The sequence below is a fragment of the Polypterus senegalus genome, chromosome 5 (genome assembly GCF_016835505.1).
Source record: "Polypterus senegalus isolate Bchr_013 chromosome 5, ASM1683550v1, whole genome shotgun sequence".
Taxonomy (NCBI): Eukaryota; Metazoa; Chordata; class Cladistia; order Polypteriformes; family Polypteridae; genus Polypterus; species Polypterus senegalus.
Genome location: NC_053158.1, coordinates 78,927,009 through 78,950,310, shown reverse-complemented (window position 1 = coordinate 78,950,310; position 23,302 = coordinate 78,927,009). Strand labels below are relative to the sequence as shown.

Genomic DNA, 23,302 nt, shown 5'->3' with positions numbered 1-23,302 from the left:
ATATAGTGTAGACTTGAATAAATGTGATATGCAAAATTAATTTCAGTAAAGACTTTTATAATGATCTATATAGGAAAAATATTTTCAAAATTGAAAAAAGCCCAGCATTATTTACAAAAGATATTATCAGAAAACTGGTAAATAATCATGCACAGTGACTATAAAAACCACCCATAGACATTTAATCACTTATTGTTAGGAGACTGATTTCAGAGTGTGCTTAACTGATACTTTTCTGAAGACTTGCACTGGGTTTACCCTTTTAGACCAACATAGCCTTTTCTGTCAAACTCCCATGAAAACTCCCTCACAACAGTGTGAAATTAAATAAGATGCAGTACACTCAAGATTCCAAGTGCAAATCTACCACCACATTAAATTTAAAATTTGCTTTTGATCCATTTTGATCCAGCATTTTTAGTCTCTTTCTGTCAAGTTGAATGTGTCAGAAAAGAATATTAAAATGAAAGGAAGATCTCTTTGAACACAATGTTGGTTATATGAGACAAAACATTAAACAAGACACTAAAAGATGGTCTTCAATCTTCTTTTAACAAGGAGAATTGAGATCATGAAAAATAATATTCTGTCAAAGGTCTTGCATCTCGTTTAGAACTTTCTTATATCTCTCTCAACAAATCCTTCTTTTAAAAGAAGTTAAACCCAATTGTAACATCATTTATTGGGAGTTCAAAATGGCCATTTACTAAAGATCAACTCTATAGACAGCTAAACACAAAGGATACATGGTACTGTCTAACTTTCAGTTCTATTACTGGGCTTCAAATATTCCTACATCATCATATTGGACATAAGCATTAGGCCATGAAAAAAAACCTGCTTGGGTACCCATGGAAAAGAAGTCCTATTCTAAATCATTATTCACCAGCCAACATTATCATCAATTTACCAGTCACACTGAGGTTCACCATTTACAAGACATGGAACCAAGATAGGACACATTTTAAGTTCTTGTCCGTTATTGCAGCCTTCTTTAATCAATGTAGTTTTCAACCCATGGATGTTGCTAGAGATTATATCAGTTAGAGATCTCTGTACTTATAATGCATTTGTATCTTTTGAACTAATATACTCTAAACTTTAGCTTTTAGTGACATTTTTATTTTCATTGAAGAAGAAACAAAAACCTTTACAAAAAGCAACCAACCCAGATTCCCTCATCATTCGCCTACAGTGTATCTTTGCCTGAGGTGATGACTGGATAGTTTTGATGGAGATTTATGTGGCATCTACAGTGTATCATTTAAAAAAAAAATCTTAAACCTAAATCAGCTTAGAAGATGGAAAACCTGTCAATTAAAAATTTCAGGAAGAATTAAATAAGCCATTCAGAAAATACAATCCAATTCAATATGCACCAAGAACACCAAAATTCAACTAAATATTGTTCACCATTCACAAACTATATTGTCTAAAATGTACCCAGGGCAAGATACAATCTGCTAGGCAAAATGTCTTGGGAAAGCCTTACATATATACACATTTTGTTACTCAACATGGTGTTAAATCTTAGATATTTTTTTTTTTTTTAAATTCAAGACTGAACACTAACAGCAATGACTGGATTAAGACCAGGTAAGCAGAAGTATGCTACGAAGCAGAGAGAGGGAGAGAGAGAAAAAAAAAAAAAGTCAGTGGTAATATCCTGTGAAAATTTGCATGCATACACACATTTTTGCTCAACCAGAAGAATCCCAATCTACCATTTATAACTTAATGAGAAGGTAATGTTTTATATTGTCATTTACTTGGCAAAAATCAAATTCTTTCTCTGAGGACCAGTTTAGGATTTTTCAGAACTTGAACCTTTTAATTTTATATAAGAAACCATTTTAGACGGACCTTTGTATTTGTATCTCTCCTCAGTGGGTGGTGAAAGAGTGCCACATTTAGGAAGTGTCTTCAAAACATACTGTTGTACATGCCAAGTTATTTTAATTTGATTGGGTTGTGTTTTGTAATTATGACTTGTTTCTTTAATATATATCAAAGGAAAAACTTTTCAACTTTTAATAGGTATAAGTAAACTGCTACAAACCGCAGCAAACATTGCCTCCGATTTTAGTCCACGGCAATGCAGTAAACATGTTCTCAAATACAATGTACCCTTGTGCATTCTAAGGTAATCAAAGTAGCAGACTAATCTGAACTTACACTTCCTATAGTTTAGAAAACTACTTTGTGTAAATGAGTTGTCATTTAGCTGGTTTAGCGGCATTTCCCTGCTTTATCAAGGGTTTCACCAAGAACTCATTATGTATATGCAAATATTCCAAAATTGAAAACACTGCTGGACCCAGGCATTTCAGATTACAGATACTCAACCTGTCATAGTCTTTAAAGGAAAGGCTAAATATTGCCCATAAAAGGCTTTTGAGTCGAAGCGGAGAACTGCGTTTTATTGCAAGAAAATGGCCCTAGGTATAATAAGTGAAAAATTATCTGATGTTTTAAATTAAAAAAAAAATATCAATACCATGTAACCAAATAAACTGTATAAATATCACACTCACTCTTCAGCCTGTATGGAGTCAGCAGGAGCAACATAATTACTAGGAATGTATCCTTTTTTCCCTGTATTGATGGATCGAGCTTCCCACCAGTCTCCCTCCCTGAAAAAAAGACAAGAGATTTCAGACAGTTAGCAGTTGGCAAACTGTATACAACATTATCTGTTAATAAAACAAACTTGCTCAGTCATTTTCAGACTTGTTCTGGAAAATACATCATCCACTATAAAACTTATAGTGGAAACTTTTGGAAATGAAAACTTTCATTTATCATCATACAGTACTAACAGCCTAACAAATAGTTTACAGTTATTTTTTTTCAACCTTTTTCAAAAAAAAAAAAAAGCAACTTTTTTTACTCACGAGTCATTTTTTATTTTAGTTTGTAGTCAAAGGAATGAATGCATTTAAGACTAACTGATTTTGATTACTGGAGTCAAATATACTTTTTGTGAATATCATCAACTGCTGTAGTCTGCTGCGAAATTCAGTTGTACAAAACTTGTTCTTATGATGCCACTGTTACGGCTTACCATGCTCTACACGAGGCATGTCAAACTCACTACCATTGGTGGGCCACTTCAAATGCCATACGTGCGTCAGCAGGCCGCACTATAACAAATACTATTATACCATTATACAAAGTTAGTTTAGCTTTCTTTCCAATACTGAAAACTTTAAAAAATGTAACATTTAAAGTTTAAAGAAAAGCTATTCATTTCCATACAATCTCCGTACAACAGTGTACAATTAGGTCCTTATATAGGAGTCTTACAATCTGAGATCTATTTCTTTTTGTCCCAACACTTGGCATCTCTTGTTAGTAACCAGTTCGTCAATATCAGGCTTGAAATATTGTGCAGCTGCAACTTTTATGAGGGATGAAAGGAGCTTGACGGGAAGTCTTGAGCGATGTGAGGTTTTGGTAGCTTTCATTAACGAAAACAATTGCTCACAAAGGTAAGTGCTTACGAACATAGACAGTACTCTCAATGCCAACTTATGCATCTGCACATATGAGGGTGGCAGGTAAGCATACAAGCCTGGCACATCAAACTTTGTTGTATTTTGCCTTCAGAATAGAATCTGACTGCAGTTCAATCAATTCCATTTGGATATTCTGAGGTGCATTCTCAACGTTGTAAGAGTATGGTGATGTAAACAGCGTAAAGTCCTGCTCGTGTGAACTGAAATCATGAAAATGCTCACTGAATTCATTGCTCAGTAGTTCAAGTTGGAAAACAAATCCTCCAAAAATCAAATTTTACTTTACTAAGATTACTTCAAAGTTTATATTGTAAAATAAGCAGATATGCAAAAAGCCCCCAACCTACACTAATTTTACAAATTCAAAATCACAAAAATGTGTTAAACAACTCACCAACTTCTCGCATCCTCTTCAGAACTTCAGCTGTAGTCTACACTAACTGTTCGTTACAATACTAGCACGAGATTACTGTACATAAAACTAGAGCAAAAAAAAGTGAAAATATCTATCCATCCATCCATCCACTTCCGCTTATCCGAGATCGGGTCACGGGGGGAGCAGCTTGAGCAGAGATGCCCAGACTTCCCTCTCCCCGGCCATTTCTACTAGTTCTTCTGGGGGAATCCCGAGGTGTTCCCATGCCAGCCGAAAGACATAGTCCCTCCAGCGTGTCCCGAGTCTTCCCCGGGGCCGGCTCCTGGTTAGACGTGCCTGGAACACCTCACCAGGGAGGCATCCAGATCAAATGCCGAGCCACCTCATCTGACTCCTCTCGATGCGGAGGAGCAGAGGCTCTACTCCGAATTCCTCCCGAATGACTGAGCTTCTCACCCTATCTTTAAGGGAAAGCCCAGACACCCTGCGGAGGAAACTCATTTCAGCCGCTTGTATTCACAATCTCGTTCTTTTGGTCACTACCCACAGTTCAGGTGAGGGTAGGAATGTAGATTGACCGATAAATTGAGAGCTTTGCCTTATGGCTCAGCTCCTTTACCACAACAGATCAATGCAGAGCCCACATCACTGCAGATGCCGCACTGATCCGCCTGTCGATCTCCCGCTCCATTACTTGAAATATGTGAGCAATTACTACTCGTGATGGTCAGTTCTGCCCTGTGGCCAGTTTCAGCAGCCCAGCCAGTAGTGTAGCCTGCCAGGCTGCTGCAGGCTAGCACTTCACTTGCGATGTCGCAGCTCATTAACTTTGGTCAAAGCTCATCGGGGCAGTGTCATGCCTAGGGTATCAAGGAGTGGTCGCCACAGCTGCAACTATACTAGCAGATGACGTTTCCGGTACCGTAATGCCATGGGAAAACGCGCTTTTGTCAGAAGGCAGAAGAAAGAAAAGTCAATAAGTAACGCCGAAGATGCAGAATGATTCAATCACAAACGATAGTGATCATTTTGTACGAGTTTAGTACTACCTAGGATATGTCACGGGCCACGTGTTTGACATGCCTGCTCTACACAACCTTGAGCTTGGAGTATTAAAACCACTACCAATTTAACTTTCAGTCAGCACCAACCACCATGCCTCGATCAGTCACTTAAATCACCTTTCTTACCCATTCTGATGCTCTGTTTTAACTTCAGATGGTCTTCTTGACAATGTCTGCATATTAATATTTGCGTTAACACACAGTTGAACTGGTGCACCTAATAAAGCAGCCAGTGAGTGAGTGTGTGTATGTATATGTTAAATATGTTACCGGCCAAAACCAAATTTTAGGACAAACTATTTTAGACTAGGTCAAGCCAGTCTGTCCAAAGTGGAATGGGTGAATCAGTTTGGTCTAGTCCAAACAGGATTATTCTAAACTCAATGTATTGTAGAGCTCCCAGAAAAAACTGATTTGGCCTAGTCCAAAACTAGTTAAGCCTGCAATCGCACTTTCCTCCAATGCATAAACTAGTCTGGCCTATTCAAAACTGATCCTGCAAATTTTGGGAATCCCTGCCTATGCCACCCCCACCCTGCATCTTCCACAGTGCACTACCGACATTCCACAGTGAGCCATAAATCTGCAGTGTTCAAGCATTTTATTAATTTCATTCTTGCGTTTGGTTGCCATTTCTTTTATTCTTTTTGGTTTTTGTGTTTCTCGCTGTTAAGGATGAGGGTTTGATTAGTGGACAAATATATCAAAGGGCGTGCAGAGACAGATTCTTGACAGAGAATCTGGAAAAGTGAAAGCAACTTATTTTAATGTGCTTATAAAATACATATTTAGAATTTAAAGAAGTGGAGGAGGCTAAAAAAAGCAGAACACACCCCTACAACAGAGAAGATTACAACAATTTAATGTCCTGGAAATTGGAGGCATAACTTGCCCAACAAGGCCAAACTAGTTTAGACTAGGACAAATCAGTTTGTCCTGGGATCTCTACATGGATGTCAGGATAATCTAGTTTAGACTGGCCAAACCGATTATTTTAAAATTGGGTTTGGCTAGTAAAATAAAAGTATACACTATAAATATATTTTACGTATATAAAAAATAAAATTATACAAAATTAAAAAAAGATTAAGATAATGAAAGTCAGCCCTTTAGAACATCGGACAAAATATTTTAAAAGTTTTGCTTCCTGAAAAAGTTTTGGTGCTTATGAGGTACATTAAGCTAAATACAAATATAATTTTAGTTTGACTGTATGATGTAGGACTTTGGACAAACATGAAATTAACTTTTGAGGTTAGAGTGTTTAATTTCTTGATACAATGCATTAGTTCAAATGGGATAAAAATCTTTTACAGCTAATCTTTGCATTCTGCATATGAAGCTTCTCATTTCAGTGTTTAACCACAGTCAACCAGCATTGATGGATTCCACTTGAAATAATACTGCTTTTCCATCATTACGATGTCCTGATGAAATCTTTCACCATGTTCATCACTGACTGCAATAAGATTATCAGAAAAGAAGTCCAAGTGTGAATGCAGAAAGTAAAACTTTAGCAACATAAGCTTCATGGATTTGTATGCTTGAAGAATATTGTCAGCAAGCTGGACATAGTTGGTGCTCTGCAGTTGCCAAGAAAATTCTCAACATCTGAGTAAAAACATCCCCAAAATAAATTAAGTGCGAATGTTAGATAAATTTATTATTTCTGCCAGAAGAAGTAATAATGCAGCCCTAATATTTCAGAAATATGCAAATTATGTTGATGAGTTGAATGAAGAGTGCTAAACTCAGCAACACAATCTCCAGAACAGTGGGGCAACATGTTCAAAGTAACATGCGTTATGTAGTCCGATTACTTTTTAAAGTAATGAGTATCCTAATATAATACTTATCTTATTGACAAAAATACCTGCATTATTATTCCAACAGCACTGGATGTAAGGCAAGAAGCACATGTTCACTTTTCTTTGCTCGGCTGAGTCACATAACCAAGCAGAAAAGAGTGTGCTATGTGCATTCCAGTAACGGAAACCTATAAATAAAGCTTCAACTTGACTACACATTTTTTAAACATGCAATAAAAAAATATCACAAGGGCCATGATTTTCAGATTCACAGTGGCCAATGATTAATGACATTGGAGTGTTTTGAAAAAGAACTCCAGAAGATTACCTGCCCATGTCAACAAAGATTTTTTTTAAGAAACCAGGTATCTACCTTAATACTAGAATTCCTGAAGACTACCAAAACTTTTGTAATGATGGGCCACCTTAAATTTAAAAGGTGATTTTTGTAATAAGCGGGAAAAATTCATAAGATTCATCCATAAGATGTTCAGTAAGCAAACTCATTGTCCAGCATAACTTGCACTATTCTTCAATTTCTGAGAAACATGATCCAAATCAACTCTAAAGAGTATACTGTATATTTCTTTTTCAATTCAGAGTATCCAAAAAGCACCAGGGTTAAGACCCGAACTGTGAGTGATGTAATCATGCACCTGCCTTCACTGCATCACACATTTTGGAATTTCCCTTGCTCAGACCATATAGGAATAAAATTTCTTCTCATTTAACTGACAGTCTTGGCTTAAAAACGATCCCCAATTCTTTAGCAAAACTTATGAAAACACTCAATGGGATATTACTGCTTAATAAACAATCTACCATTATAACTTGCAATATATTGTTAGCACACTGTTTTATGGTACTTATCTAAAGAATCTTAATGTATCTACCATAATATAATGGTAAAAAATGCAATCTCTGCTCTAAAAAACTCAATTCAAATTTACTTTACAAGTAACAGTTCAAAAGTTCTTTAGAACCTGGCAGACATATATTTAACTCTAACTGTATTAAGCATACCGTGTCATTTCTGTATTTTAAATATCTAAGTTCAAATTAAATTCTTTACTTTCCCAGTTCTATAAAATCTGTTCCAATTTGAGTAAGAAACATTCTGCACTTCATCTTATTTCCAACAAAAGCAAACAAAAAAAAAAAAAAACTTCAACTTACGTGTTATTGATGATTTGAAATCTTTCCCCTTTCTTGAATGATAAATCATCAGTTGTTCTAGCTTCATAGTCATATAAGGCCACAAAAATAGTAACTCCACCTAAAAACAAAATTATATATTTAGACTCTTAAAATGAACACCATAAAAACACATTTCACTGAGACTTTATCAAAGGCTTAAAATGTTTGATTTACCTAAGCCTGCAAATTCAAAAATTAGCACAAATAAGTAAACCTTGCATGGCAGTTAAATATGACATTGCCCAGAAAACATTTTTTTCTCTATATATTTTTAGTTATTTTGGAAAAGTTAAAATATTAACTATCATTGAATACTGATAGGACGGCATGGTGGTAGCGCTGCTGCCTTGCAGTAAGGAGACCTGGGTTCACTTCCTGGGTCTTCCCTGCATGGAGTTTGCATGTTCTCCCCATGTCTGCGTGGGTTTTCTCCGGGTGCTCCGGTTTCCTCCCACAGTCCAAAGACATGTAGGTTAGGTGTACTGGCGATCCTAAATTGTTCTTGGTGCGTGCGTGTGTGTGTGTGTGTGTCCTGTGGTGGGCTGGCACCCTGCCCGGGATTTGTTCCTGCCTGTGCTGGCTGGGAATGGCTCCAGCAGACCCCTGTAACCCTGTGTTAGGATATGGCAGGTTGGAAAATGACTGACTGACAGATTGAATACTGATAACAAAGCTGTATTTATTAACAATTGATAATGCTTCTTCAGTTCTGTCAAATCTACCTTAGAGAGGTGAAACACTGGGTTTCTCCTTAAATAAGGACATCTTAACAATATATTGCTAAATTTAAAATACAATAAGAACACATAAAAATAGAAAACTGCAATAAAACAATGTGATAGGGAAAGCATGTGACAGCATGCCTGCTTTGTTCCACTTATGAAAAAAATCACCTTTTAAATGTTCCTAACAGAAAAGAAGCCTGTTTACATTAAAAGCCCTGTAATTACTCCTAAAAACAACAAAATGTGATATTGATATTGTAAAAATATATATTGTAAATGTACATACAAAGTTTTTCCACTCTTTTACACTGTGTCAGTGCCTTAGATGCCAAGATTCTAGCACAACATGGGCATTATAAAAACAAAAACAAGCACAATACTCTATATCAGTGGAACCAGCACTGGAAACACTCCAGACAATGGGACAAAAATTCCTCTGTAATAATGAACAAAGTCATGTGCAATTAGACAAACAGCAAGAAATGCTACTTTAATAAATTTAGAACTTTTAAATTTTATCCTTTAAAACGAACACTGCTTCTCTAAGTTTGAATGACAAGCGAGCTTGTGTTAAGTACGGCAGCTCACATTTTCAATTAGAAAAAGAAGAGATGAAGAATTTGAAATTGCTTAGTAAACAACAGTCTTGTTAGCTTAGCAGGAAACTTTGTCAATTTTCACTTATATACTACAGTACGTTATTCTTGTATCTTCTTGAATAACATTAAGAACATTTGATAGATTTGCAGCTTTTTTTTTCTATCTTTTTTTGAAAAAAGGTTTGCACTGTGTTTATTATAACACCTTTTTGGAAGAGACAAACACTGCAAAATTAAAATGGAAATTCATATTTATAATTAGAACTCAAAAAATAACTGGTACTTTGGGGAAACTGAATAAAGTAAATATATATTTTAACAGCAAAAAAGACAATAACGCAAGTAATGATTAAAGCCTATATGTGCAAGATTTTTACATTTACAAAGAGTTTAACTGCCAGTATCAAATAATTGATTCAATGTAAGAGAATCTACACATTTTTGTTAGACAAACTGTGAAAACTACTACTGTTTTTTAAAAATAAACCTTTGTTTCATATGAGTACATTAGAGGAAATTAAACAATTTGACAGTGTTTAACAATGAGAAGCATTTTCTTCTAAGCCTAATATATTTTAAATAATTTTCTGTACATATTTTATTAATTAAAAAGCATATATTTTAGAAGTTTTAATTTTTGAATTTTTTTTTTTTATAGGCCACTGAACAATATGCCTATAGCAGGTGTGCCCAATGCCGGTAGATCGCAAAGGTAGTGCAGGTTGCGTTTCATTAGAAAAAGAAAAAAAAAAAAAATGTTTTTAAAACCTTAGTCTATCATATATCCTCCCTATGACATTTGACACTTGACCGACATACAGGACAGCCAGTCTGATCTCTTTTCTTCTAACACATTGGTCATCCTGCACGCACAATCAAACACGCAAGCTATTGCAAAACTCCGTCTTTACAAAACCTTACAAAATATCGAGTTACCCTTCCAATTTATATTGACTAAAGAAGGGATATATAATAAAAAAAAAAAGTTTGTGGAGGGTATGGGCTGGATGTGGATTTTTTTTCCCCTCACAATGTCACAATCGAAGTGCGCTTGTCTAACATCCGAGGTTCGATCCGGATGAGGGGTGCAGTAGGGTGTATACGCCTTATGAGCCCAAAATTAGGGCGAAACACGTGTCGCATACTCTTTGCATTATTTGACAGTTAACTATGTAACATTCTTTGATCTGCTTCTCGCAACTGAGAGGGCACCTGTGGAGGATGTCTTCTGACTTGCAGACCAACCACATGCGTTACCTGGTAGGTAACCACCCATACAATCAGATTGTGACTTAGACTTCGAATGAGATATATAGATAAATATATAGATAAATTTATCTATAAATATCTATCTATCTATCTATCTATATACATCCAGTGGTGTGTAAAACTATTTGCCCCCTTCCTGATTTCTTATTCTTTTGCATGTTTGTCACACAAAATGTTTCTGATCATCAAACACATTTAACCATTAGTCAAATATAAACACAAGTAAACACAAAATTCAGTTTTTAAATGATGTTTTTTATTATTTAGGGAGAAAAAAAAATCCAAACCTACATGGCCCTGTGTGAAAAAGTAATTGCGCCCTGAACCTAATAACTGGTTGGGCCACCCTTAGCAGCAATAACTGCAATCAAGCGTTTGCGATAACTTGCAAGGAGTCTTTTACAGCGCTCTGGAGGAATTTTGGCCCACTCATCTTTGCAGAATTGTTGTAATTTAGCTTTATTTGAGGGTTTTCTAGCATGAACCGCCTTTTTAAGGTCATGCCATAGCATCTCAATTGGATTCAGGTCAGGACTTTGACTAGACCACTCCAAAGTCTTCATTTTGTTTTTCTTCAGCCATTCAGAGGTGGATTTGCTGTTGTGTTTTGGGTCATTGTCCTGTTGCAGCACCCAAGATCGCTTCAGCTTGAGTTGACGAACAGATGGCCGGACATTCTCCTTCGGGATTTTTTGGTAGACAGTAGAATTCATGGTTCCATCTATCATAGCAAGCCTTCCAGGTCCTGAAGCAGCAAAACAACCCCAGACCATCACCACCATATTTTACTGTTTGGTATGATGTTCTTTTTCTGAAATGCTATGTTCCTTTTACGCCAGATGTAACGGGACATTTGCCTTCCAGAAAGTTCAACTTTTGTCTCATCAGTCCACAAGGTATTTTCCCAAAAGTCTTGGCAATCATTGAAATGTTTCTTAGCAAAATTGAGACGAGCCCTAATGTTCTTTTTGCTTAACAGTGGTTTGTGTCTTGGAAATCTGCCGTGCAGGCCGTTTTTGCCCAGTCTCTTTCTTATGGTGGAGTCGTGAACACTGACCTTAATTGAGGCAAGTGAGGCCTGCAGTTCTTTAGATGTTGTCCTGGGGTCTTTTGTGACCTCTCGGATGAGTCGTCTCTGCGCTCTTGGGGTAATTTTGGTCGGCCGGCCACTCTTGGGAAGGTTCACCACTGTTCCACGTTTTTGCCATTTGTAGATAATGGCTCTCACTGTGGTTCGCTGGAGTCCCAAAGCTTTAGAAATGGCTTTATAACCTTTACCAGACTGATAGATCTCAATTACTTCTGTTCTCATTTGTTCCTGAATTTCTTTGGATCTTGGCATGATGTCTAGCTTTTGAGGTGTTTTTGGTCTACTTCTGTGTGTCAGGCAGCTCGTATTTAAGTGATTTCTTGATTGAAACAGGTGTGGCAGTGATCAGGCCTGGGGGTGGCTACGGAAATTGAACTCAGGTGTGATATACCACAGTTAGGTTATTTTTTTAACATGGGGGCAATTACTTTTTCACACAGGGCCATGTAGGTTTGGATTTTTTTTCTCCCTAAATAATAAAAGCCATCATTTAAAAACTGCATTTTTTGTTTACTTTATTTGACTAATGGTTAAATGTATTTGATGATCAGAAACATTTTGTGTGACAAACATGCAAAGAATAAGAAATCAGGAAGGGGGCAAATAGTTTTTCACACCACTGTATATATCTTATTTTTAATGTAGGTAGATCATTTCGACCTGGTCATTTTAAAAGTAGCTCGCAAGCCGAAAAAGTGTGGGCACCCCTGGCCTATAGAATTTAACTTTGTTAAAAAACAGCTAACACTCTGTGGTCTTTAATTATAAAAATACCAAAGTTAACATTTTAATATAGAATATTGGGCTTGTGTGTCTAATTATGCAGAAGCTTTTAGTGTAAAATGTTTTTAAATGGATAGTGGAGAGCTTGGAAATAATATGTATTGGAATCAGCCAATTCAGGAACATGAAATCAGTGATCAGTATCAGCCCCAAAAAAGACTGATCAAAGCATCCCTAACTACCACCACCATAATGCTCATAATTATTATTAAATTGGTCAATAAAAATTTTTTTGTAGAATATCCACTGTATATAATCTGCTAAAAAATTTCTTCCAGTATTTAAAAAGCTAATTTATGCCATAATGCTGCTTATAATTATGATTTATTTTACTTAAAACTAAATTATACAGTAAAAATTAATGCCTTCTTTGTTATAGATTTAAAAAAAAAAAAAAGAGGACACGTTCAATTACATACTAGCAATTTTGGGCAGAATGTTTTACACCTGGGGTGCTCCCGTCTACAGCACAAAGCAGGGGCAATACTAGTGTTTACACATTACACACAAAAGTTGGAAAACTGCACTATCCAACATATCTTAAGCAACTGAAAATCTTTTCAATAGGATTGCCAGTATAAAAGAAATTAACAAGGTCAATTTAGGGCTAGAAAACAATTCGCAAGAACAGATGTTTTAGGCCATGATGTACCACTTTTGTTTGCCTATTGCCAAAAGATGAAATGTGAAAGGCAGCCCTCACTCAACACCCTGGCCACAAAAAAGCACTATTATCCTCCCACATGTACAATAACTTGGACGAAGAGAGAAACAAAAACAAATGAGAAAGGGGGGGAAAAAAAACAGTAGCCATAATCAAACACAGAGGCTGAAATCAGGGCCCACCTTGCACTTCCTGCCCCAATGGCTTTCATAAGAAGACACTGCCAATGCCATATCCTAGCCATATCACAGGCATAAGAGTCCTAATAATCTTTGCCTCAAGAAAATGCCCTCAGACAGAATGTTTTTAGTGAAAACTTTAAGCCTTGCCCTCCATTGCTGAGATATGTTTCACTTGCACGTTGCTGAGCCAAGGAGATTGCATCATTTTGATGTTGTGTTTCTTCAGTGTCATTAGCACAACGTTGATGCGCATAGGCATTTACTGCTTACAGGTCTTTCATAGCAAGCGGCAAAAAAATTTAAGAGTGCATGATTATGCCATCTAGTGGCTGAGGTTAAGCGTGAGCAAAGTGGACTGCTACATATACAAACAGGTCTTTTGTTTATACATGTCTAATAGCAAGATAATTTTTTTATTGAAACCTTACAAAAATCATGAATACTTATAAAAGACAGAGTAGCACAAGCATATAAACACATTTACACTTCTGAGATGCACAGATATTGCATATTACCTACCACAATACTGGAACAATATCATTCACTTGGAAAGTGGGTTATTCCATAACAAAGAAAACCTACTGTGGGTCCAGAAGAGGTGGTTATTCACTCTGTTCTCCACCCTTGAAGCATTTATGGAAAATGTAGACAGTGATAACCACACAGTGTACAATAAATCAGAACTTGCTATAACATAAGAGTTACTCTAGAAACAATAATATGTAGAGCTTCAAGCAGAAAAGGCTTGAAATTTCTAGTTAATGGAAATTAAATTGAATGTGTTGCACGGTAAATATAAGCTTAATGAAACAATGCATTGGAACTTTGTTTTAAACACATTTATATTTAAATCAAATCCCTTAATACATATCACAGTTAAATTTAAACCTTTGATCATTTGTTGAGTAAGGTAATAATAAAAAGTATCAAGACAGAGAATAGATTCCCTCTTTTGGTTGCTCCTGTTAGGATCCTCTGTGGCGATCCCTCTATTTCCATATCTTACCATCCTAGGCATCTTGCTCTGTCATACCCACAACCTAAATGTCCTCTCTCACCACATCCATAAACCACCCATTATGCCCCTCTTTTCCTCTGGCAGCTCCATCTCTAGTACCCTGCTCCCAATATACACAGCATCTCTCCCTTGCACAGGTCCAAACCAACACAATCTCACCTGTTTGGCTTTGTCTCCAAACCATCCAACCTCAGCTGACTCTCTAATATACGCATTCCTAATTATGTTCATCCTCATCATTCCCACTGCAAATCTTAATAACTTTAAATTTGCCACCTCACAGAGAATAGGCTGAATCCAATTAATCATTCTGAGCACTTGTGTTCATTTTTTATGTTGTCAAGAGCTAACATTATAGGGCCGGAGGGGGGTATTTGTGTGTTACCACCACTACAGTTATGCACTTAATCCTTAAATTTACAGATCTATACTAATAAAAGGCAAAGCCCTCACTGACTCACTCACTCATCACTAATTCTCAAACTTCCCGTGTAGGTAGAAGGCTGAAATTTGGCAGGCTCATTCCTTACAACTTACTTACAAAAGTTGGGTAGGTTTCATTTCGAAATTCTACGTGTAATGGTCATAAGTGGAACATATTTTCGTCCATATACTGTAATAGAATGCAACTCGATACCCATGGGAGGCAAAGTTTCATATTAAAGCATTTAACCAATCACATTTCAGCCATCATTTGTTGCCAGGCAGAGAGGCTTCCACAATCGGTTGTGGAGGCACTCTAACACAGAATAGATGTCGATTAACCTGTTGCTTCAACCAATCAGATTTTGAGTTGGTGTCAGTTGGGACCTCTAGCAGGCATACAGCAACGTCACCGTATTCAGACCCATTAAATTAGACACAAGTCGATATGAGGAACTCTACGAGGCCATTGAACGCACCGCAAACGCTCCGAGCGAAGGATCGTCACATGCACTACGGCCAACTCCATGGCAGGATTCTGGACAATATTATTATTTGCCAGACACATACCAGATTTCAAGACCATGAAAACCTGATGTTTGTCACGCTCCTCGAGCCCCAGAAGTTTCGGGAATACAAGAAAAATTTCATGCATGCAGCCTTCTCCAGTTTAACACAAGAGCCACGGAGCGCTTTTTGATCTGTCTCAGCTAAAAACAGAACTGACTGTAATGTATGCCATGGATGATTTTGCAGGAGAAAATCCCACTGATCTGACTTCCTTCATCAGAAAAATCTGAATGAGAGCATGGGGCAGCTGTTCACATTGGAACATTTGGCGGTGAGCATTCCGGTGTACACTGCTTGTCGAGCGGACATTTTCAGCCCTAAAGCGAAATCAAACTTGTGCCAGAAATACCATAGTGCTCCATGACAAGTCAGATATGACAGTTCCGCTAGGAGCAGAGAGAGATAAAAGCAAACAATCAATTCCAAAACTGACAGGCGCTGCAAGGCTTATAAGTCGGCGGAGTACCGCGCGAGGCTTGTATTACGCGTTATAGTGCAAGGATAAGGAGCAATGTGTAGTCAGTGTTTAAGGGTTTGTGGTTTTCCCAGGGGCTTTTGTCTCTATTTGGGGTGCGATCAGCCCTCCAGCTCACACCCTCCCCCTCAACTTTATTCACATTCCTGTGAATCAAGCGACTCTCTGTACTAGGTTCATTTAGTCGTGATAACACATCTGCGTTGACGTGTTCAGAACCTGGTCGGTGCTTTACTGTGAAACTGTAAGGTTGTAAACCCAGAAACCATCTCATTAGACGAGAGTTTGTATCTTTCTGTCGGTACAACCACTGAAGTGGAGCATGATCAGTTACCAAAGTGAAGTTTCGTCCCCACAAGTAATAGTGAAGCGCTTCCACAGCCCACCTAACTGCCAAGCATTCTTTCTCAATTGTAGAATAATTATGTTCCCTAGGAAGTAATTTCCTACTCAAATATGTGATTGGATGTTCTTCTCCATCAAAAATTTGTGACAGGACTGTGCCCACACCAAATGCACTTGCGTCTGTTTGCAAGATAAAATCTTTTGTGAAATCCGGGTTCCTTAGAACCAGGTAAGACGACAATGCTTTTGTGAAATCCGGGTTCCTTAGAACCAGGTAAGACGACAATGCTTTTTAAATCGTTGAAAGAACGTTCGCAATTTTCTGTCCACAAGATAGGTCGGTTTTTTCTGCCTCTAGTAAGTTCTGTAAGAGGAGCAGCTCTATGTGCAAAATTTGGAATGAATTTTCTGTAGTAACCAGCGAGTCCCAGAAAGGCGCGTACTTGTTTCTGTGTCCCAGGTCTCGGATAAGCAAGCATTTCTTCTATTTTCCTTAATTGTGGCCTAAGTAAACCCTTGCCCATAGAATAGCCTAAGTAATGAGTCTCGGACATGCCTAGTTTACATTTCTTAGGGTTAGCAGTAAGGCCAGCCTGTCTCAAGCTTTCAAGAACGGCTTGAAGCCGCTCTAAGTGTGTTTTCCAATCATTGCTAAAAATCACGACATCGTCAAGGTATGCCCCAGCATATTCAGAGTGAGGACGTAGGATCTGATCCATCATACGCTGAAAAGTTAGAGGTGCCCCGTGAAGACCAAACGGGAGTCTTGTAAATTCATAGAGTCCGTCAGGAGTCGCAATTGCCTTTTTCTCACAACTGCTAGCCTCTAAAGGCACCTGCCAATAGCCTTTCGTGAGATCTAGCGTGGAGATATAGCTCGCCTGACCCAGTTTTTCCAACAGTTCATCGACACGGGGCATGGGATAAGCATCGAATTTAGAGACCTTATTCAAGCGTCTGAAATCGATACAGAACCGAACCGTCTTGCTTTGGGACTAATACGACTGGGCTGCACCAGTCACTTTACTTTCACGAATTACACCCAGTGTCAGCATCTTTTTACCTCTTCGCACAATATTTTGCGCGCTTCGGTATCCGAACGGCCGCATCTGTACGCGAACATCAGGTTCTGTGGTAATTTTATGTTTTGTAATGTTAGTCTTGCCTGGTAAATCTGAAAAGACATCAGTGTTCCGTTCTATCAAAGATAACAGTTCTGTCTTTTGCGTGTCAGTAAGATCGTTACCAATGGTAACATCGGTCTGAGAAACAGCAGCCAAGGAAGTGTTAACCTCTTGTCGGTCGTGCCATTCCTTCAAGAGGTTAATGTGTAAAATCTGGAATGGTTTGCGCCGCCGGTATTCTAACCTTGTAATTTACCGGACTCACACGCTCCTCAATAATGGTGGGCCCTGCCATTTAGCTAAGAATTTGTGTGGATCCGAGGGAACCAGTACCAAAACACGATCGCCAGGTTTGAACTCGCGGAGCTTGCTGTATCGTAAAGACGCTTCTGAGTTTCCTGTTCTCGTTGTTGGTGTTCCACAGCAATAGAGGAAAGCATAGAAATTCTGTCTTGCAACGAAATTAGTCGATCTGCAAAGCTTGGACCTTAGCTGCTCTCTCGTTTCCTATCCATTCCTCACGCATACCACATCCAGGATGCCTCGCCGCCTGCCGAATAACAACTCGAAGGGACTCAAGCCAGTGGACGCCTGTGGTGATTCTCGCACGCGTACAAAACAAAAGGTAGGACAGTGTTCCATGTTGTGGGATCATTATGAGCAACTCGCCTGATCATCTGTTTCAATGTTTTGTTAAATCGCTCGGTTAAACCATTCGTTTGAGGATGGTAAACAGTAGTACTCAATTTCTTAATAGCAAAGCTGTCACACAATTGTTTCATCACGCGAGAAGTGAAAGGTGTGCCTTGATCAGTTAAGATTTCTCTAGGGATACCAATACGAGTAAAAGTTTCACATAGTGCTTTGGCTACAGCCAAGAGTTGGCCTTTTCAGCGCAATCATTTCTGGATATCGTGTCGCATAATCAACCAACACCAGCAAATATTGGTACCCATCCTTAGTCTTAGGTAATGGTCCCACAATATCTAATCCCACACGCTGAAAGGGAACTTCCAATATGGGCATAGGACAAAGGGGAGCCGAGGAGGCTTATAAGCAGAGACGATCTGGCAGTCTGGACATGAAGTACAAAATCGTTCAACATCTTTTCCCATATTAAGCCAATAAAATCGTTTTGATAACCGGTCTCTAGTTTTGTCGGCACCGAGGTGCCCCCCCAAGATGTGTGAATGTGCCAGATGCAAAACAGTTTCCCTATGTGCTTCAGGTACCACCAGTTGTTCAATAAATTCCCCCTCCAAATGATCTGAGATCACTCTGAAAAGGCAACCGTCCTTTTCTATAAAGTGTGGGTTTTCACACCCCGAATTACGCTCTTGTTAATAGGAGTCATTAGCGGGGCGAGCCTGTTTAAATGCATATTCTAATGAGCTATCAGTATGCTGCAAACGCACAAAATCTGATTGTTCGTTAACGCTGGTTTGTGTTCGGAGGCGTTTGCAATCTGGGAAGATGTAGAAGGACCAGCCCATTCTGGAAGATTGTCGGGGGTGACCTCCTCCGTCTCGCTGGAGAGATCGGGTTCAATATCTAAGTTGGGCTCTAGATTTTCCCCGCCGCTACCAGTTCTTCGTCTTGGTTTTCTTCTTCTTCTCCCCCACTAAGTTCATTAGTGGACTGGACTACTGGTCCCTTACATTTATTAATCAGTTTCGAAAAAGGGCATTTCTCCGTCCTATGAGTAATGGCCAAGGGCACGAGTCCGAAACGGCAGACCAAACCTTAAAGTGGCGACCCCTATAAGTTAAAGGAAGAAGTAAAGTCTGATAATCTTTAACATCACCATGTACACAGCGTATTTTTACAGTCTCACAGTCTCTAAGGCATTGTTCATTAAGACAGTCAGTCTCACAATACAAAGGTCACTTCCCGAATCTAACAATGCTGAGATTTCTCTGTCCCCCAATTTCACCAGGATCAACAAGCAATCTTTTCCATCCGGATATGTAATAGTTGAGCAACAAATCTCGGCCAGTCCAATCTCCATTGAATGAGCTGGAGACAAGCAACATTCTCTTGCCAAATGGCCGAGCTGATCACATCGGAAACATCTACGGTCGGCTCCGTTTCCGAAATATCCTCTGTGACGTCCACGTCGACGTGCTCTGTAGTGTCCACGGTCTCGTCGACCCGCTGTTGCCGCTGTCTCCCCAGAAACAGGCGCCCCATCTATGACTGGATTTCCCGGGGTCCTACCTGACCCCATTAGATTTTCAGGTCCTGCAGCTTGTCGATCGAAGCGACGAGAATGTCCTGGACGTTCGCTCACAGGTTGCGAAGCAGCACGAAATCCACCGCTCTTTCTCCAAGCGGACTGTGAACCCTCTAATCGTTTGGACATAATCGTTAATGATTTAATATCATGACGTAGAAATTCATCTCGAAGAACTTCAGGTATGCCGGCCAGTAATATATTCACGACAACTGTTTCCATCACGTCTCCTTCAAACCAACAGCGCACTTTATGTATCAAATCTTGAATTTGCGCACGGATTGGGTCATCCATGTTTAGTTTCCAGTCTTTAAGTGCATATGTTTTAGACTTCTGAAATAAGTCTTCGGCATCATCCATCTGTGCAACCACTCCTGGTACCACTTGTCACGCTTGGCGAGGCTTGTATTACGTGTTATAGTGCAAGGATAAGGAGCAATGTGTAGTCAGTGTTTCAGGGTTTGTGGTTTTCCCAGGGGCGTTTGTCTCTATTTGGGGTGCAATCAGCCCTCCAGCTCGCAATATATACTGCTCAAAAGAATTAAAGGAACACTTTTTAATCAGAGTATAGCATAAAGTCAATGAAATTTCTGGGATACTGATCTGGTCAGTTAAGTAGCAGAGTAGGTTGTTAATCAGTTTCAGCTGCTTTGGTGTTAATGAAATTAACAGGTGCAGTAGAGGGGCAACAATGAGATGGACCCCCAAAACAGGAATAGTTTAACAGGTGGAGGCCACTGACATTTTTCCCTCCTCATCTTTTCTGACTGTTTTTCACTAGTTTCACATTTGGCTACAGTCAGTGTCACTACTGGTACCATGAGGTGATGCCTGGACCCTACAGAAGTTGCACAGGTAGTCCAACTTCTCCAGAATGGCACATCAATATGTACCATTGCCAGAAGGTTTGCTGTGTCTTCTAGGACAGTTTCAAGGGCATGGAGGAGATTCCAGGAGACAAGCAGTTACTGTAGAAGAGCTAGACAGGGCCATAGAAGGTTCTTAACCCATTAGCAGGACCGGTATCTGCTCCTTTGGTCAGAGACATTCACACCAGTGGCCTGTTGGAGGTCATTTTGTAGGGCTCTGACAGTGCTCATCCTGTTCTGCTTTTCCCAAACAACCAGAAAGACTTCATGAGGGTGAGCCAAGGGCCCCATGTCCTCTAATGGGCCCTGAGCTCACTGCCCAGCAGCACGCAGCTCGATTGGCATTCGCCATAGAATACCAGAATTGGCAGATGCACCACTGGTGCCCTGTGCTTTTCACAGATGAGAGAAGGTTCACCCTGAGCACATGACAGAAGTGAAACTTATTCTGTGTTAGAGTGCCTCCACAACAAATTGTGAAAGCCTCTCTGCCTGGCAACAAATGGCTGAAATGTGATTGGTTAAATTCTTTAATACGAAACTCCACCTCCCTATTCTATTCTGCATTCTATTACAGTATATGGAAAAAAAACGTTCCAGTTATGACCATTACGCATAGAAATTCGAAATGAAACCTACCCAACTTTTGTAAGTAAGCTGTAAGGAATGAGCCTGCTAAATTTCAGCCTTCTACCTACACGGGAAGTTGGAGAATTAGTGATGAGTGAGTCAGTGAATGAGTGAGGGCTTTGCCTTTTATTAGTATAGATTACACTGTGCATTCTATGGTATAATTAACTATATTTGTGCTTAAAAACTAAAAAAATATATATTTACATACAATTAATCCGTTCTAGACCATACAAACTGTATTTACATATAATCCTATGGGGAAAATTGCTTCGGTTCACGACCAAATTGGTTTACGACCAGAGTTTTGGAACGAATTATGGTCGTGAACCGAGGTTCCACTGTATTTGTAAAGGTTAGCTGTTTTTCTGCTTTTTTTTTTTTTTAATTCAGTTTTATTCTCTCAGTCACGTTCACACTCCCCCTGATCTGACACAGCTGTTTTCAAATAAAGACATACTATAACAGAGGTTCTCAGATGAGGGTTCTACATTGGAGAAAGAGAACAGAAGCCATTCCCGCAAAAAACGTCTAGTCACATAACGATGCGCAGCTGCACCAGGCATAAAGGCAAAAGATGGCACTGTTTGGATGCAGCAACAGGTTGCCGTCATCCTGCCAGTCAATCTGCCACATGCATTTCTTTCAATGAAACTGCAGGGCTTAATGAGCTCACCAAGGTATTGTGCAAAGCTCCATTTATGATTGTTTCTTGATACTCTTTATAAGAAAAAAAATTATATGTTAGTTATACAAACACCACATCGAATGTGGTTTACCTATATCTACTTATCTTCCTACAGCGTAGACTGCAGAGCTTCCTGTGTTTTATCAACATGGGCATGCTGACAAAGTTTGTGTGCAATGCCATTCCTTATTGAGGAAAAGATCAGTTACAAAAAGTGCAACAGCAGCTTCCACCTGCAGCTATAGACTCTTCAGTACATGACTCTCCATGCTAGTGTTTAGATCTGACTGTGTATGTGCCCAAAAAAGAAGTCTGACTGCATTCTTGTACCATTGCTTGCGTACTGAAGTGTCACCATGGCACTGCCATCCTCTTTACATAGCTCGTCATGTTCAAAGTGCATAGTGTTTTCAAAATTAGCATATGCGTAAGGAAAAAGTTTCTACTTTAGTTATGTGTTCAGCATTTCTTGCATCACATTTTATTTCATTCTACACTAACTCGGATCTTTGTACACACAGAACTCAAATTAAATGCATGTATTCCAAATAGCAATACACTGTATTATTTACCCTATACAACTCCAATAACCTTACACACAGATAAGGAGCCTTGGCTTGAGCTGGGAGAGTTGAGCTCCGTCAACGCAGGGATAAGACAGCAGGCTGCTTGTGCTGATCGACACATTTACAAAACAAAAGACGCTGATTGAAAAGTGCAAAGGGATTTAAGGTGGGCCAGGGTTATGAGTTTATTCGTAGGCTTCAGTATTTCTAGTGTTAAGCTAACTATGAATACAGAAAGGACAAGTCTTTGTGTGTGTGTGTACTATTTACAAGATCAGTTTTTAATGATGCTTTTAGGGTAGTTTTTATATAAGTGATCAATTCTCCAAACCACGCACTAAAAAGTTTGAGAATACAGCTCTAGCACAACCTGACTTGTCATGGGACAGTTCTCTCTTTGAAAGGAATACTTTTCTGTATATGGAATTACTTTCAGGCAGAAACCAGTGTTTGCTTCTGCCAGTATAAAATCCTTTATGCATTAATTTGTGGGCTTGTCTGGCATATATTAGCAGGAAAAAAAAGGCATTCCTTGTATTTTATTCACAGACAAATAATGGCCAGGCTGATAAAATTGCTTAAATATGTTGGTTCCACAATGTCAAGCAGGGGATGAACTTTATACATGGGGTTACAGCCTGGCTTGCCCCATGGGATTTGCTTCTGGTTATCACAGAAGTGAATAAAACTTTGCAGGAGCACATACCGATCATGCAACATAACCTGTCCAAAGCCATTAAGGGACAAAGCACATTTGGACCAATGCTCCATAAAGTTATATCACCAGTCTAATCCCATCTCTATTTGTAATGCCATAAAGCCCTTCAACAGCAAGCCATGCCGTCTTGAAGTCCGGTTGCCAGTTTGGCTGCCACAGATCAATGTCCGGGTATTCCTCCCATGAGAACCTTGCCGTAGGCGCACCGGCTTTGCAAATGCGCTCAGCTGGCAACCGTTCAGCTGGGGTGGCATCGGTTGATCAGACACCAAGTTCCTCACTCTCTTGCTCGATCTCCTGATCACTCTCAACAAAATCAGATTCTGAAAAAGAGTTTGACTCAGCGATAATGTACAAAACATCGTCTG

The 23,302-nt window shown here is 39.0% G+C and overlaps 1 protein-coding gene across 4 annotated transcripts in view; it reads right to left on the bottom strand.

Annotated features, from left to right (window-relative positions):
* Positions 1-23,302, bottom strand: part of yes1 (YES proto-oncogene 1, Src family tyrosine kinase) — a 119,927-nt gene that overhangs the window by 19,981 nt on the left and 76,644 nt on the right. For all 4 annotated transcript variants that reach the window (XM_039754854.1, XM_039754853.1, XM_039754856.1 and 1 more), the window contains 2 exons: positions 7,943-8,042; positions 2,535-2,633 (listed from right to left, as the gene is read on the bottom strand). In XM_039754854.1, coding sequence (XP_039610788.1) covers positions 2,535-2,633; positions 7,943-8,042 — 199 coding nt within the window. The remainder of the gene's footprint in view (positions 1-2,534; positions 2,634-7,942; positions 8,043-23,302) is intronic.